General features: G+C 40.7%; 1 protein-coding gene across 3 annotated transcripts in view; it reads left to right on the top strand.

Moving 5' to 3' along the window:
* The window catches only part of Cpd (carboxypeptidase D), an 88,559-nt gene that overhangs the window by 47,506 nt on the left and 27,662 nt on the right, over positions 1-13,391 (top strand). For all 3 annotated transcript variants that reach the window (XM_031355087.1, XM_031355086.1, XM_031355085.1), the window contains 6 exons: positions 3,531-3,673; positions 4,764-4,933; positions 5,678-6,027; positions 6,543-6,734; positions 9,713-9,880; positions 11,824-11,933. In XM_031355087.1, the coding sequence (XP_031210947.1) occupies positions 3,531-3,673; positions 4,764-4,933; positions 5,678-6,027; positions 6,543-6,734; positions 9,713-9,880; positions 11,824-11,933 (1,133 nt within the window). The remainder of the gene's footprint in view (positions 1-3,530; positions 3,674-4,763; positions 4,934-5,677; positions 6,028-6,542; positions 6,735-9,712; positions 9,881-11,823; positions 11,934-13,391) is intronic.

The following is a 13,391-nucleotide window of genomic DNA, read 5'->3' as shown; positions in this document are numbered from 1 at the left end:
TGTGTGTGTGTGTGAGCTCAAAGGGGATGTAATCCATGATGGCAGTAAAGGCGTGGTGTGTGTGTGTGGGGGGGGTGAGGTATAGTCTCATTGTCTGCACTTAGGAAACAGAGAAAGGAAAACACTGGTGCTGCTCATACTCAGCACAGGTCTTCTCTCTTCAGTTAACCTCCCTGGAAAGATCCTCACAGACGTGCCCATGCTTCTAAACAGAGTCTAGTTAACAAGGAAGATTAGCTGTCATGAAGCCCCTCGTCACAGCTGTTTTCCTGATCCACTGTTACCTGCCTCTAGATGTCACATGGCTCTGTGCAGCACTGCTCACAACTGATAGTTTCTGGATTTGCCCAAGCATGTATATGACCTTGGTGTAGACTTTGTCTCTTCATAACTTTCTCCCCTGTACCTAGGACAGTGCCTGCTGTGAGTGAGTTAACTTCCCCATTCCAAATGATTTGCATTTGAGTCTTAAGATGTCTTCTTGGATACTTCTATCTACCTGTTGTGCAGATGCCTCAGACTCAGACAGCCTGCTCTGAACCCAGGCCGGCTCTCACACCCCTCTGCCCACTGTGCCAAGCATCTCTGCCTGTAGCTGAGCTGTCGGGCCTGCGGTCCTTTCTGTTTCTTTCCTCTCTCTGACCTCTCAGTGGTCAGCAGACCCTGTCAGGATTTCCCTTCCCGCCCCAACTCCCATTTCATCACCACCACCTTTAGGTCAAAGTCTGTTTTACTTGAACCATTGTTAAAGGTGCCAAATGAGGCTGTGTATCTTACAAATTCTCTTCTCTTGCTGCTTCTCCTCTTTCTCACTAGCCATTCCTCTTTTCTTGACCAGAAGACCTTCCATTCCTGATGCCATTTTCCTGTTCAGAACAGCAAAACAGTCTTTTAATGCAGCCTCCTCTATGCCCCAGCCTCTTGCAGACCCAGCTCCCTCACCAGGCTGACCTCTCAATAGATTCCCACCTGTCATCCTGCAGCTTGCATCACTAATTACTGCTTAACCAACAAATGTTGGACCCTGCCCAGCACATTTATAATTCCATTTCCATTCTTCTGATTCCTTAAGACCCCTTTTCTGACTCAGAATGATCCATCTTTCTTCAAGATCTTCCTGGGAAAACTGCAGCAATAAAAACACCTCCCAAGAAATCTTTCTAGGTCTCCCCTCAATCCTAAAATTGAAACTGCTAGCATAGGCCCATAATATCTCCATTGCTGGTTTTTAAAAATTATGGCAAAGTATACATAATACACAAATAACCATTTTAATAATTGTAGGTGTCCAGCTCACTGGCATTAATATATCCACATCGTGTGTAGCCATCATGTCATCTGCATAATCATGCTTGTATTTCTTTTTTTTTTCATGTGTATTACATGTTTGTCTGTGTGAGGGTGTTGTATTAAAGATAGTTGTGAACTGCTTTGTGGGTGCTGGAATTTGAACCTGGGTCCTCTCAAAGATCAGCCAGTGCTCTTAACCTCAGAGCCCTTTCTCCAGCCCTGTGTTCTTTTTATTACTATAGTTGTCACCTCTAGATTGTAAACAAAGGCTTGGCCTCTGCTAGGGATGCAACTGGGCAGTAGTGTACTTGTCTGTACATCTCCATGAGGCCCCAGGCTTGTCTCCCAGCACCTCAACATAATTTTAAAATAAAATAAATATTTAATTCAATGCTTTTATGCTAACCTTAAAATTAATTTTAAAAACTTGTCCTTGTTTACAAGCATTTGGTTAGCATGGATGGACATGAGTTTATCAGGCTCGTTTACTGTGTTGTCAGCATCGTGTCTCTTGTGCCATGTTACTGACCTTTCTATGCTGTTGGTAAGCTCTGTTCTTTGATGGAGTCATGCAGTGAGCTATGCTTTGGATGTGACACTGACTTCTCTGTAGACAGATCTCAGAATGTTTCTCTCTCCCAAGTGTTGCCGTTCTTGTATAGACAAACTACTATGCATTCTTGAACACCATGGTGTCTGAAGGTTCGAAGTCCTTTGTGATCCTAATGCTCACATTTTGCAAATGAAGAAATAAAGACCATGTTAATAATACCTAAAATTAAAAAAAAAATGCCCAAGATTCTCAGCCTGTAAAGGGGAGAAGAGCTGTCACTCAAGGATACCTCTTAGTGCTAAGTCTATAAAAGAGAATGTGTGGGCAGGGCAGTGGTGGCGCAGGCCTTTAATCCCAGGACTTGGGAGGCAGAGGCAGGCAGATTTCTGAATTCGAGGCCAGCCTGGTCTACAGAGTGAGTTCCAGGATAGCCAGGGATACACAGAGAAACCCTGTCTCAAAAAACCAAAAAAAAAAAAAAAAAAAAAAGGAATATGTGTTCCTCTTCTGAGCGCTGAAGGATCTTGCATTTATCATCTAAGATGTACCAAGAGTTAGAGAAAGATAACCCTCAAAATGCACATTTGTATCTTGTGTTGCCAGGGGTGGAGCCAAAATCTCTGGGCACAGTTGAGAGAGGATGCCTGCTTGGCCAGAGACAGGTACCCTAGGATGATTTTGATGAGCTCTAAGTGTAAACAAACAAACAAACAAGCACACAAACAAAAAAACCCTCAGCAAACCTGAGCTTTGGGGTGTCTTTCAGGGGTGATGGAAATGGCTAAGGTCAGGGCACATTTCATAGGCAAAAGGCCGTGGGAGGCTTCTGGTTCTCGCCATTTTTGCCTACCCACTTTCTAGGAGCAAGGTGAACTCATGGAGAAGTTATGCCTCCCTCCTCTGCTCTTTATTCATCCTCCTAAAAGAAGATGGGAGAAAATCAAGCAGCAGGAACAATGAGGTAAACCCTCGCACAAGTGAATGCGTGGGCTTGTGGAGGAGTGACATGGGAACGATGGTGGACTGTGGGCGCCAATCTTCTGGTTCTCTCCCCTTTACACACATTCTAAGAGTTCATTCTCTTATCATTTCCTAAGTTGCATAGCTGTGCCACCCTAGATGGAGTCTTTGTCTCTTGCCACCTTCTTGATAACACACACTGCTTAGTGCCAAAGCCTTGTGTGATCCTACGTTGCTCACATTGCTCAACCGCCTTTTGAACCATTTCTCTTCCATCAGTTAGTATAAAGCCACAGTAGACATCTCCCTGTTTCCCTAACTATAGCTAGAATAGTGCCTGATCATTAATATCTTTGTCCCTGACCTCTCACATATGTAAAATGGGCAAAATAGTAATAACTACCTCATACATCTTCTGGAAATACTGTAAACATGATCATACTTTTCATAGCTGTTCATCCTACCAGTTAAATGTATTTCTCCTATATATGTATGTATATGTACACACACACACACACACACACACACACACAAACACAATCCCTTCCCAGTGTGTATAAACGTTCCCTTTTAGTTTATGTAATTAAAGAGCCTACTTCAATTTCATACAACTTAATGGAAATAAGATGTGTACATGGAAAAAGTTGGATGGTTTAATTTTGTCAACCTGGGGGAGTGCAATTCTCTTCTCTTCTGTAAATAGGCTTGTCTTCCTGTCGCTCTGCAGGTGGTATGCAAGATTACAATTATGTATGGGCCAACTGTTTTGAGATCACATTAGAGTTGTCTTGCTGCAAGTACCCACCTGCTTCTCAGCTTCGACAAGAATGGGAGAATAATCGTGAGTCTTTGATCACATTGATTGAAAAGGTAAAAATTTGCTGGCTAGAAGGTTGGAATTTAGAAATAATGGGTTAAATAAGGGAGAAAAATTGAAGGCATATGAAGAACAACCCATATCGTGTGTCCTTTGTCTTATGTGTTTTAAGATTGTAGATTCTCTCTAGAAATTAGTTTATGATCAACTAGAATACATCAAACTCCACCTCTTCTATCCCGACCCCAATCCTTGCTCCTTGTTTCATAGAGGCCTCCTTTGACCATCTTAGAACACTTTTACAGATGGAAATAATTGGCCACATTTTTAGTGCGGGGTTGTGGTAGTAGAAGGAGTGTTTGGCATGAATGAAGCCCTGAGTTTAATTCCTGGCACCAAGAAAACCCTATAAATTTGTACTGTCAAGTTAACAGTGCTATGTGTTCATATTTGCTAGAGACCCTTTGCCATTGTGCATGTGTATATCAGTTTAATGTAAATATCAGAAATGTTCATGCAGCTTTTGACAGTGCCAGAAAGTATAGTTTGAAGAGGAAATTTAAAGCTTGACTTCAAAGAGAGGGAACTTCAGAAGCACTTTAGAAATTTTTATAACTTAAATTTAAGAATTTAGTATGAGGTTAGAGAGATGGCTCGTGGTTAAGAGCAGGCTGTTCTTGTACAGGACCTGGGTTTGGTTCCTAGCACCAACATAGCAGCTCATTGCCTACTGTAATTCCAGTGCCAGGTGTTCCAACATACTTTTCTGGCCTGTGTGGGGAGCCAGACAGACATGTAATACACATACATGCAGGCAAACATATACAGAATAAAAATAAATCTTAAAAAAGAGTTTAGGTCTTTGTCTATACTTTGTTTTACCTTCAAGGGATTAAAAAACACTTTGTTTGCTGACATTGTGTTGTACTCCTTTAATCCCAGCACCCCAAAGGCAGACACACGGGATCTCTATGAGTTGGAGGCCAGCATGGTTTCCATAAAGAGTTCCAGGACAGCCAGAGATACATAGTAAGACCCTCTCACAAAAGAAAAAGAAAAATTTCAAACTCTTAGAGTAGTCTTACTGTTTAGAAACTCTAGCATCAAACTGATTGCCTCTGAGCTTTGATTTTTGTCTTTTAGGTCCACATTGGAATTAAAGGATTTGTTAAAGATTCTGTAACAGGCTCTGGGTTAGAGAACGCAACCATCTCAGTGGCTGGTATTAATCATAATATCACCACTGGAAGATTTGGTGATTTCCACAGATTACTTGTTCCTGGAATTTACAATCTTACAGCGGTTTCAACGGGGTAAAGTTTTAAACTAGATTCTTAATTACAGTGCCAAGCCTCTCTCTAGATGCAGGATTGTCTAAACTGAATGTGGCTTCTCTTTTTTATGAGAAAGTACTATCACTGGAGTGTTTTGTCCTATAGTCCAACAGTGTGAGGCATAATTGGAACACTGGGAGGAAGAAAGATTATAAAACCTTTCCAAGAGGCTCCACCATTGGCAGCATTGCCTCAGCTAGTTGAATCAGATTAGAAGCATCCCGGGGCTCCATAGATGGAGTTGGAAGACCTGTCTTCCCAGCTTTCCATACATTAAAGCAGTGGTTTTTCATCTGTGCAAACCTTGCTGCACACTCACGTAATGAGGATTTTATTGATAACCTTTCATTCTGAGCTTTGTAATGGGAGAAAGGGGGGATGCTAATGTGTTAAGGCGAGGCAAAGATGGATAATACATGCCTTGAATATCACAGCGGCCGTTAGCTTGTCTGCCTCTTTGAATATCACAGCAACATTTTTGGCAAAACTCTAGTGTGAGATACACAGGAAGCTTTGTGAGAGAAATAACTCCTTAAAGACTCAATCCAGGATTTCCTGTGAAATAACATTCTAAGGTGGCTAAATTTATACAGTTGTCTTAGCTTACCTTTTGGGGTTTGAGAGATCACTATGTGCAGGAGTATGAGAAAAGGTCATAGTGTTTCTATAATGTTAAAACATCATGAGTCTTAGTTTCAAGCCACCTCCTCTCCAATTTTTAAGGTATATGCCATTGACCATTAATAATATAATGGTGAAGGAAGGACCAGCCACAGAGATGGATTTCTCCCTTCGGCCAACTGTGATGTCAGTAATGCCTGACTCAACTGAGGCTGTAACAACTCCTGGCACAGTTGCTGTTCCTAATATTCCTCCTGGAACACCATCCTCCCATCAGCCAATTCAGCCTAAAGACTTTCACCACCACCATTTTCCTGACATGGAAATCTTCTTGAGAAGATTTGCCAATGAATATCCTAATATCACTCGTCTTTATTCTCTGGGAAAATCTGTAGAGTCAAGAGAACTGTATGTGATGGAGATATCTGATAACCCAGGAGTCCATGAACCAGGTAATTGCATGGCTTTTCACATGATCTCAGGAGTACCTTTCAAAGTAGTGTTGTATCCCTGTGCTTTGTCCAGAAATGTCATCTGTATGCTGTGTAACTTCCATAAGAATACCTAGTCAAAAAAGAACATAGAGCTAGTCTGTTTCCAGAAGAAAAAAAAAAATCAATTTGGTAATCCACATTTGCATGGTATTTAGGATGTTCATAGATTGGATTCTTTTAGCTTAGTTTGGTTTGTGGATAGACATATATGAGTATTACACATCTGTCTGTGTATCTATAAGATATGTAGACATACTTGCTTTGAGCCTGCTCAGACATATATATATTCTGGTAAAAAAAAAACCCTACAATATGTTTATGAAGTTTTTTTGATGTTGGGAAATACATGTTTACTTAGTATTTTGGTTTGGAACTTTTATACACACACACTCACACACACATATATTAGGGGAAAAGACAGAGTCCATTTTAACTGAAGAGAAAAAAGTCTTCTGTGTATTATTTTGTTTCAGGTGAACCAGAATTTAAGTATATTGGAAATATGCACGGAAACGAAGTGGTTGGAAGGGAGCTGCTCTTGAATCTCATCGAATACCTCTGCAAGAACTTTGGAACAGACCCTGAAGTAACAGATTTGGTTCGCAGCACAAGAATTCACCTTATGCCATCCATGAATCCTGATGGGTATGAAAAGTCACAGGAAGGTAAAGAAGAGCTGACTATTAAAGCCTAATGTGTTGGTTGTTATACAGTGTGGTTATTTGGAAGAGAGATGATGTTGAACTTTTTTATTCTGCTGATTTATTAGTGATTTTTAGCTTTTATGTACTAAGAAAATAGGGCAGACTTTTCAATACGTGATGGAATATATATACATACATATATATATAGTGTGTGTGTGTGTGTGTGTGCACTATATGTACACATGTACATGTGTAGAAGGCAGAGGTTGATACTGAGTTCTTATTCAGTTGCTCTCCACGGTTTTTTTTTTTTTTTTTTTTTTTTTTTTGAGAACCTGAAGTTTGATTCAGCTTGACTTGCCAGAATCTGCCCAACTGTGCCCCCTAGTGCTAGAGTTGCAGACACACATTACAGTACCTAGCCTTTTAATGTCTGAACTTTTATGCTTGCTTAGCACTTTACCAACTGAGCCATCTCTTGAGCCTTTCATTAAGATGTGGGGTCCTTGTTTAGTTTTGCATTTCTGTGGTGGTTATTTGTCTCCTTCATTGTTCTCTGGAAGAACAGAACTGATAGAGATAGAGAGTGTATGTATGTAAACCATAAAAAGGAGTTCATCAGATTGATATATATGCTTAGAAGCCAGGTAGTTCAATAATGATGCCCTATGTTGGAGAACCAGATAACATAGCTCTTCGAAGAAACAGGATGGCTGGAAACAAGGATCCAGCAGCTCTATCCAAGGCTGGGCCCTGGCCACTACCTGAGGTCACTGATGCCAGTCCGCATTGAAAGGCTTGAAGATGCTGGAGCCTGATGTCTGTCAGTGGCAGCAGCAGTGGTTGTACTCGCTCAGGAAGAATGGAGCTGGCAGGCGCTAGCTGGCCTCCTCCTTCATGTATTTTTGATCTGTCTGGGTCCCCAGCCTATTAGAGGGTAGTACATATGTTCAGGACCAGTCTCTCTCTCTCTCTCTCTCTCTCTCTCTCTCTCTCTCTCTCTCTCTTTCTCTCTCTCTCTCTCTTGTTTTCTGTTTTATAGCCCTGGCTGTCCTGGAATTTACTCTGTAGACCAGGCTGGCCTTGAATTCAGAGGTCTGCCTGCTCTGCCTCCCAAGTGCTGGAATGAAAGGTGTGCTCTAAGAAAAATGGCTCAGCAGTTAAGAACACTGGCTGCTCTTATAGAGGATTCCCAGCACTCACATGCAGCTCACAACTGTCTGTAACTCCAGTTCCAGGGGATCTGAAACCCTCACACAGACATACATACATGCAGGCAAAACACCAATGCGCTTAAAAATAATAAATCTTTTTTTTAAAAAATGATCAATGTTTTTCCATCATACTATTCTATATGTAAAATACCTTAAAGATATACCCATAGTGTGCTTTACTAATTTTGTGGTGTCTCTATCCAGTCAAGTTGACAAGTAAGACTAACCATCAATTTATTAAAAATATTGGAAGATTTTTTTTGATAAACTGTTTCATTGTAACAGTAGTTTTTATTAAACTGTTATATGCGTAACCTTACTTATCATTGGAAAATCAAACCAGAATATTTGAAGCCAGTGGTTTCTGTACTCATCCATAGTCCATACCTGCTAAGTTGTTGCTTTTTCTTTTCCTGCCTCCCCTAGGTAAGCCCATCTCTCCTGAGGCAATGCTTAAAGGGCTGGGAGGACAGGTTTACACAGACCACCTTCTCCAGAACCCTAGGAGAGTAAGAATCCATCTTTTCCCAACCCATGATTCCATAGGGAACTTTTAAATATTTTTTCCCTATAAAGGTTTGATAATTTTCATCTTATTAAACTGATAATGGGTAGATTAACAGGGAAAATTAAGTTAATTTATATTCAGAAACATGAGAATCATACAGATGTAAGTCTCAAAGGAGAATTAGTTAAAATTTAGATACACCTAAGTTAGGGGTTTGGGTCTGGTTGGAGGGAGGTGGTTCTGGGATATGGAAGGTTGAGGGGAGAATATTCACAGCCAGCACAGGTTGTTTTGTCATGCAGATAAAGTCTGCCAGGTGACAACTGTCTGTGGTCATCTCTGTGCCAGGTGTCAGACCCCCAGTCTCTATTTAAGGGATGCCTTTCCAAGGCACAAAGTAGGGTAGCAGGCAGAAAAGCTTTCTTTTTATAAAAGGACGGCTTTGCAGAGCTATTCCCGTCTCTGCAGTTAACTGTAGCCAACTTGAAATATGTCCAAGCAATCTGTTTCCTCTCCCTCAGCTGCTCCTAGCAGTGATCCCTGTGAGTGGAACAGGCATCACAGTGTGAACATCCACACACTGAGCTGACCCTGGGGCTCTCATTCAGACACGCTCAGGTTGATCTTACTGGGTTCAGGTTCTTCTTACTCACTGTTGCCAGCGTCACAGATCCCTCCTGAAAGGGGGAGCCAAGTACCACAAGGGAGCCCTCCAGTGGGCCCTTCCCTTATTTGCCATTCTTCTCTCTATAATGACAGTAATTACACTGTCATTATATAAGAGCCATCACAGTTAAGCTTGAGTTGAACTTTTTTCCTCTATTGGATTAAATGCCCAACAGTGTTCTCTACTAACTTTACCTTTTTGTAATCATTTTAATGTCATCACAGAACAGTTTTCTTTTTGCTGGTCTGTTTTCTCATGATGAAGCCCACCAACTTAAGGGTTGCTTATGCCATCATGTGTGTATTATAATACTTGAACAATGCCTTAGTATCATTTATATAATTGGATTTGTTTCCTCTCAAAGGATAAGCAGAGGACAGATACTAGAGAGTGATGATTTTACCACTTTGCTTTAAAGATCTGTAAGAGAAGTTGCTTTTTTTTTTTTCTTAATACACAATGTACCAAAAAGGGGTTGGGGGCTATAATTCACTCAGTGGGATTGGTTGCAGTGAGCCTGAGGTGCTTGCATGTTAAGGTGGCTGACGTTGTATGTGTTATACTAAAACATAGTAAAAACTACCTTAAACTTTAATCTTTTATCCTGCAGGAGATTCTATCAGTGTAGTTGGCAGAAACAACAGCAACAACTTTGACCTAAACCGAAATTTCCCAGACCAGTTTGTTCCGATCACAGATCCTACCCAACCAGAAACTATCGCTGTGATGAGCTGGGTGAAGGCCTATCCATTTGTGCTCTCAGCCAATCTGCATGGAGGTACGTACGGCAGCTCCTATGCCACTGAGTTCATCTTGTTGAGAGCATTTAAAAATCCTGCTGAAGTTCTGTCTGCTTGTGTAAGTCCTAGGCTTTCTTCAAGTGACTGCTCTATCACACCGCCTCTGTGACAGAACAGTTAAAGCCTTCTCCTCCCCTTGTAGGCCAGCTTCCTGGCTCTCCCCTTGCTTCCCCACTCATTCTTTCTTTTGTTCCTTTTTTTCTTTTTTCTTTTTGGTTGTTATTCGTTTAGACATGTTCTCACCACGAACCCAGGCAGGCCTGGAGCTCACTGTGCAGGTCATACTGGCCTTGCCTTGCAGGGATTCTCCTCCAGTCTCTGCCTCCTTGGTGCTGGGACTACAGGCAAACATTAGCAGGCCCAGCTTCCTCTCATCCTTTGTCCCATATTTTTTCCTCCCATGCCCTTTCTTCTTCTTTCCTTTTTAAATTGTAATGTTATTTATTATTATGCATGTACAGTGTGTGTGTGTACATGCCATGGCATGTGTGTGGAAGTCAGAAGACACCTTTCAGAAGTCAGCTATCTCTTTCCACTGGATTACAGGATCTAATTCAGGTTGTGGATTTACCCACAAGTGCTTTTCTCCCACTAAACCATCTCTCCCTCCCTCTTTCCTCTTCTTCCCACTTCCTGCCTTCCTTTTTCTTGCTTTTCTTTTTCTTTCTGTAATAGTTCTTCAAGTGTTTCATGTTTATTTGTTATACTGTTAACTAGGTACCGTACACTTTGCCATCATAAAGATCAAACATAGTCTCGTCTCTTCCATTTGTGCTCTCCCCCCGTACACACACATACACACACACAAAGAGAGAGAGAGAGAAAGAGAAAGAGAGAGAAAGAGAGAGAGTTATTTAACTGTAGCATAATGACTTCATTCTTATTCATTCTTATTGAGGGTTTGGGAATATATATGTCAAGATGACTCATCAGGGATGAGTCATTTGAACAAAATGAAAAATCAGTATTAAGAGAAACATCATAGGTATATATTTGAGCCAGTAGGATACCTGCCTAATATGCATGAATCCCTGGAGTCCATGACCAGCATACACCTCATAAGCCTGGCGTGGTGGTTTATGCTTGTAATCCCAGCACTCAGGAAAGAGAAGTAGGAGAGTCATGTGAATAAGAGCGAAAGTACCAGGCTGGAGAGATGGCCTAGCAGATAAGGGCACATGCCAGGTTCCATCCTATGAACCCACATAGTTGAAGGCAGAAGTCTACTCCAGCAATGGCCTTCTGACTTCCACACATGCATTTTGATGCAGTCAAAGGGATAATAAGCAGACAGATATGTAAAAACAGTATGACAATCAGGAAAATAAAGGATGTGGTTCTTTAACAAACATAACTCAAAGCTTCTCCCTGGTATTCACCATTGCTCCTTTTCTCTCATGCAGAGCATGAGCTGAGTGGATAGCCTTTTCACACTTGAAAGCACCCCTTTCTTCACTTTGAATTGCTTCACTCTTGGTACACTCCAGCTGAGTGACTAGACCATAAGACATTTTTAGGATTTTTCTGTGCAGACAGGCTGGCCCTGCTACCCCTAAGCTGCTTAACCTGTTTTAGAGCACACGTAATTGGCCTTGCTTGACAAATTACATTGGCCCTTTCTTCTGCCTTACCTTCTCTGTTGCTGTGATAAAACCCCTTGACAAACACTACCTAAGGGACAAGAGATTTATCTTGGCTCACAGTTTTGGAAGCAGAGAGTGGTAAATGATTGAGCTCAGGTAGCTTCCTGGCAGTGGAGCCCAGGGAGTGGTGCTCCCTCTTGTCACAGTTAACGTCATCTCCTGGGTGGTCCAAGGGCCTGTCAGGGTTACAATTGGTACCTTCCAATTCTTACTGTCCTGCAAAAGCTTGTTTTATATAACTGGTTTTGAAACAATGCCTTTTCCTGTTTTCCTTGTAGGTTCCTTGGTAGTTAACTACCCTTATGATGATAATGAACAAGGAGTTGCCACATACAGCAAATCACCAGATGATGCCGTGTTTCAACAAATAGCACTTTCTTATTCCAAGGTATACTGGAAAGTTAATTCAGTAAAAACTACCTTACAGCACTCAGGTCAGATGCTCTCATAGCTAAGATATCCAGGGCTCCTTGCTTCCCACCCACCCACCCCCACCCCGTTTCTCATCTTACTTCTGAACACTATATCTCTTTTTCCATTAGCTCTTAAACTCAATCATGTATTTTATCTCTGGTTTTTAACTCAGCACCTGGAGCAGATGATGTCAACTTATTTTATTTGATACATATTTAGTTTTTTTTTTAAAGTCTTTTTGTTTGTTTTCTATTTAGTAGTGTTTAAAATCTTGGCTCATATTGTGGTACAAGCCTAAAATAAGAACAATTTTTAGACATTGGGTTTCATTGTAATAAGGCTGTATTTCAATGACCTTCACATCACCAAAGGATTTTACCTCCATTGTAGCTAAGCTGAGAGTTGATTGTTCTGCTGCACCAAGAAATGAATTGTAGGCATGATTTTTGGTTACAGACTTCCTGCTATGTTCAAAGCTATTTGACTTGAGTGAGTGACTTCATTCTCAGCCCACAGAGAACAGGTTACATTCATTTAAGAAATGGTGTAGGTATTAAGATGGTCTATCCATGAAGTCATTCACCAACTGTTTCAATGAACAATGGTTCTGCTTGGAGGGTGGCACAGACATTAGGTGAGGGTAAGAATTTGGTTCATTAGCTGCGATAATTTGGAAAAGCATTCATCTCAGAGATAGAGTAACTTATAAAGTCCTCTTCTTCAAACTTGATACAAGAGTTTCAAATGTCAAGCAAAGCATTCAATCTCACTTTGTTGTTCTCTTACAAGCCACCTCCCTAGTTAATCGTCTATGTTTCTTTTGGGTATATAAATACTTTTGAAATATGTAAGCTGTTCTGAAAACCATAGTATAGTGTAAAAACATGAAATAAACAATACTACTAATAGAGAGGCTGAGATAGGAGAAGCAAGATTTCAAGACCCTTTTGTTGTACATAGCCAGACACTGTCACAAAGCTGAAAGAGTATATAGATTGTGCAATATTGGACCTATTTCTCCAATTACCAAGTTAGAGAGACCATTGGATGACAATCAACAAATTTCTAATACCTCATATTATTAGATTTCAATCGATTAGGATATGTTAGTAATATTAATTTTCAAATTAATATATTAAGAAAAAGTAATTGTCACTTCCTGTTGTTTTTGTTGTAAAAGGTAGAATTAGGTTTGTGTGGATTTGTTGAAAGATTACCTTCTTGCTTCTTCTAGGGTGTAGTTTTGCTCCTTATGTTGATGTTTTTCATCTAAATCCTTTGTAGGGCTGGATATGTGGAAAGATATTGTATAAATTTTGTTTTGTCATGGAATATTTTGTTTTCTCCATCTATAGTAATTAAGGATTTTGCTGGGTATAGTAGCCTGGACTGGCATTTGTGTTCTTGTAGGGTCTGTATGACATCTGCCCAG

This window comes from Mastomys coucha, unplaced genomic scaffold (genome assembly GCF_008632895.1).
Source record: "Mastomys coucha isolate ucsf_1 unplaced genomic scaffold, UCSF_Mcou_1 pScaffold5, whole genome shotgun sequence".
NCBI classification, from domain to species: Eukaryota; Metazoa; Chordata; class Mammalia; order Rodentia; family Muridae; genus Mastomys; species Mastomys coucha.
This window is presented reverse-complemented; position numbering and strand designations above follow the sequence as displayed.